The 4,283-nt window shown below is 42.4% G+C and overlaps 1 protein-coding gene across 1 annotated transcript; it reads left to right on the forward strand.

The window, feature by feature from the left end:
* Positions 1 to 4: 4 nt before the first annotated feature.
* On the forward strand, positions 5 to 2,741 carry LOC106511069 (probable ATP-dependent RNA helicase DDX5; the record flags this gene model as incomplete). Its single annotated transcript, XM_013999812.1, is given in 6 exon segments — positions 5 to 177; positions 265 to 375; positions 449 to 510; positions 599 to 658; positions 1,702 to 1,923; positions 2,020 to 2,741. Coding segments are annotated over 6 exon segments (1,041 nt in total), but the record flags the coding sequence as incomplete, so codon positions are not given.
* Between the last annotated feature and the right edge of the window lie 1,542 nt (positions 2,742 to 4,283).

The following is a 4,283-nucleotide window of genomic DNA, read 5'->3' on the forward strand; positions in this document are numbered from 1 at the left end:
GCAGCCTGACAGACAGACTCTGATGTGGAGTGCCACTTGGCCTAAAGAGGTTCGCCAGCTGGCAGAAGACTTCCTGAAGGAGTATGTGCAGATTAACGTTGGTGCTCTTCAGCTCAGTGCCAACCACAACATCCTCCAGATTGTGGATGTTTGCAACGACGGAGAGAAGGAGAACAAGTTAGTATTCACATCATGTGAAACAAAAAGATGGCTTCTAGTGATCATCAAGAGTTAAATTTAATGATTTTCTTTCTTCTTCTGTAGGCTCATCCGTCTGCTAGAAGAAATCATGAGTGAGAAGGAAAACAAGACCATCATCTTTGTCGAGACAAAGAGGCGATGTGATGATCTTACCCGTAGAATGAGGAGGGATGGGTAAGTATTGACATTAGTAGCTGACTGATTTTATGTTACACAGATTGGTCCTGAAACTTAGTATTTCTTCTAGGTGGCCTGCTATGGGAATCCATGGTGATAAAAGCCAACAAGAACGAGACTGGGTTCTTAACGGTAGGTTTTTATTCACGACTAATTTGAAATGTAATCTAATCTCGTGTGTATAATTCTGATTATTGTGTCTGATTTGATTCTCCCTTAGAGTTCAAATTTGGCAAGGCCCCAATTCTGATTGCTACAGATGTTGCATCCAGAGGTTTAGGTCAGTATCCGTCCTGCATACTTTAATTTTACATTATTTAAAAACATCGTGTTTTGCTTTCTTTAACTCTTCTGCTTCTTTCTGAGCATCTCCCCTCACTTGAAGGAGCAGTCTGAGTGGCAGGGCCTTGGCATGACAAGCCCAGGTACCCAGAGGGGGAAGGAGGATTCTTGGAGGTGTCCAGACTGGCGAGGCACGGGTCTCCCAGTCATGCAGAGGTGACCAGGCCCAATCGAAGCATAATGTGCTGGCCTGCCTAAAAACCGGGGGAAGAGTTGAGGACTGGCCAGATTTCTTCCCCCCAAATCTTTGTTCTCAGCCATGGTTTGGACTGCTTCACACACCCAGGCTCTTAACTGTCCCAGCTCAAAGCTCGACGACGCTGTCTCCTATYGTCTTGCATGTAGATTTGGACACAGCATTGCAAGACATTTTAGAAGGTGCTTTTTGTTCAGACTGGTAAAGCATGGGTAATGTTGCAGTTTCCTAAACTTCTGTCTGAAGAGCAGTCTGTGATCCCGATCATACCTTCACCTCTGTTAATGACATGGCTACTGGCGCTTTTGGTGACAGTACAACATGGTAGTTGGACACAGTTGGACAAAATCCAAGCTCACATTCCTCCCTCGCCTGCGTTTCAAAGTCATGTCGAGACCTGCCAACGAGAGACATTATGGTCAAGTGAACGCTGGGTATGGAATAAAAGCTTGCCATGCTGAGAGGGGGTTGCACTGTAGACCTCCTGCAAATGGGTTCTGGTCTACAGGTTCATGGCAAGAGACAGCGAACACCTGTAGGGTCACTTGAAAAAATGTGGGGGGTGTTCTGCAGTGGGAATAGATTAGTGAATACTGACTTCTGGGTAAATAGTTTCCATGTAGTTTAGGTTTTAATGTCTGTTTTTTCAGCCTGAAGCGTTAACCAGCTTTTCCAGCCCACAGTGAGACTAACTTGGCATTTTTTTTGATCTGGTTGTTGTGGTGGCTCTGGTACACAACTGTGTGCTGCCCTCTTTTCTGCCACACTGCAACATCATCTTACAGATGTGGAGGATGTGAAATTTGTCATCAACTTTGACTACCCCAACAACTCTGAGGACTATATCCACCGCATTGGCAGAACGGCTCGTAGCCAAAAGACGGGCACGGCCTACACCTTCTTCACGCCAAACAACATGAGGCAGGCCGGGGACCTGATCTCTGTGCTGCGGGAGGCCAACCAGGCCATCAATCCTAAGCTCATCCAGATGGCAGAGGAGAGAGGAGGTAACCCACTCGTTGCTGTTTTGATTTCTGTCCATGTTGATCTCCATCAATGCGTGGTGGTTGTATATTAAGACTGGGGATTTGTTTACCTTCCAGGTCGTTCCAGAGGCGGCAGAAACGACTACAGAGATGATCGTCGGAGTAGGTACTCCACTGGAAGGCGCGACTACGGCGGCGGTAGGGACAGGGATGGTGGTAGAGGCTTTGAGAATGGACCAAGTAAGGCATTTGGTAGTAACGCACAGAACGGAGGCTATGGAGCCAGTAACGGCACCAGCAATGGCTACTCTGGAGGCACCTTCAATGGTAATGGACAGTCCAACTTCGGTGGCAACCAAACCGGGTCTTTTGGTGGCCAGAACAACTTCCAAACCACACCGTTTGCCCCCAATAATGCTGTCACACAGAATGGTGGGAGCCATCCCCCGTTCTCCTTCCCTCAGGCACAGGCTCCACAGCATCCCCCTCCGATCGCTCCGTACTCCATGGCCTCTCAGTTCTCTCAGTAAATGCACCGTAAACTTGAAAAGTGTAATTTATTGTGTTTTGGTCGTTTAAGTTCTATATTTCATCTACAATTTTGTATTCATAAAACAGGATTATGTCAACTTTTTTTTTTTTTTAAGATCTGCAGTGCAGCTGTAGTGTTGCACCTTTATATTTTTTTTTCTATTTTTCCCCTATTTAATTTGTTACATTCCTTTAGTGATATTTTTTGTATCAGGTAATTTACAAGTGTATTGGTTTTCATGTGTAGCATTGAACATGTTAAGCTCAAAGTGCACTGCATGATCTTTCAAATAAACCCTCAAAAAGGCTGTTTGTGTTGGCACTTTTTTATTTTAAATCTTTTAAAGGGAAGTCATTTTATTTTGTGAAAGTACCTTGACTGTCCAGCAGGTGTCAGACTTTGGTATTTGTTCAGTCATGTMGCTGCAGTCACTGTCCAGGAAAACTTGTTGAGTTTGGTTCTCAGAATGTTAAGATCTTGAGAAACTGAACTTGACTGATGTACATTTACAAAATTGAAACTAATATTAAAACTAAATGGATGAAGGGCTCTAGTCTTAAAGTGTTTTCAGCTAAAAAAAATTGTGGAACAAACCTACATTTGAATTGTGTAAGTGCATCTTAATCTGTGAAGACAGTTTGATGAAAAATTGGCCATAACTCCCCAATTTTTWAAAAAAAATTTCCCCCATGCAGAAAATGTCAGAACATTTCCAGACTTTTCCTAATTTTTCTAAAAGTTTCTAATATGTTTAAACAGGTAATTTTAGCACTGGTTATATAAAGATGGACATAGTTACCATGWTATGTTTTGTCTCATGAATCAAGTTACAGAAAACCACAAACATGTCTTCCAGCAGGCAACAGGAGGAAAAATGTCTTACTTTGTAGGCCCAACAAAAAGTCAGACTGAGGGGGAAAAATYATTCCTGGTAATTGTATATACATAAACTAAACCTGACCTCTTGAACTGTGCTAAACATAATGTCAGTGAGCATGCAGACCATCCTGAGTGTGTTGAAAGTTTAAATTTAAAGCACTGTGCAGCTTTTTCCTCTGGACTTTTACAAAACAAACATGTCTCCTGTGCAGCTTCTTCGTATCATAAATATGTTTAGCGAGTTCACGTTGCCTTTTCTTTTCTGTTGTACTTTAAGCGCAATGTAAATTTTAACTGATATACTCTGTGACATGTCGTGCTGACCTCTTGACCAGGTCACCCTTGTAAAAGAGATCCTGATCTGAATGGGTTTTCTACCTGATTAAATAAAGGTGATTGATTGATTGATTGATTGCCTGCCTTGGAATGCATTTTACGTCCTACGTCACAAAAAGAAAATAGCGTGTCCACTGCTACTTGCTGAGTTGTAAACCTGTTCAAACAACAATAATATTATATATTCATATAGTGTGGACAATGGATTCTTTTTTATGTGACGCACACAAAATGTGCAGTCACATTTTTTGTGTTATTGTTTTATAAGAAGTATTTATTTATTTTCAGTTTTAGTGGCACTTTAATTCAAATGGGGGAAAAAGGAATTCTGGTAAGCGTTTATTATTAATGACTGGTTGATTTGGAGGTGGGTGTAATCGTGGAGTGCGCCATAAGGGGGCAGTGTAGCGAGCAGGCAGTTGTCCGCCAGTTAGAGAGAACCTTGGCAACCCGATGCAGCTTCCACATGTATGAAGCGCCGCCATATTGGATGGGGGTTTGTTCACTCCAGGCAGCACTGGAGCAAGAGATTATACCCTTATTTGGTGCATTAATCTATGAAGTTTTGAAGGCAGATCACATGGGATTGTCTTTTTATAAGTAAGACTGAACAATAGTTTTGATTATTTAACAT

The sequence above is a fragment of the Austrofundulus limnaeus genome, unplaced genomic scaffold (genome assembly GCF_001266775.1).
Source record: "Austrofundulus limnaeus strain Quisiro unplaced genomic scaffold, Austrofundulus_limnaeus-1.0 Scaffold2489, whole genome shotgun sequence".
NCBI lineage: Eukaryota > Metazoa > Chordata > Actinopteri > Cyprinodontiformes > Rivulidae > Austrofundulus > Austrofundulus limnaeus.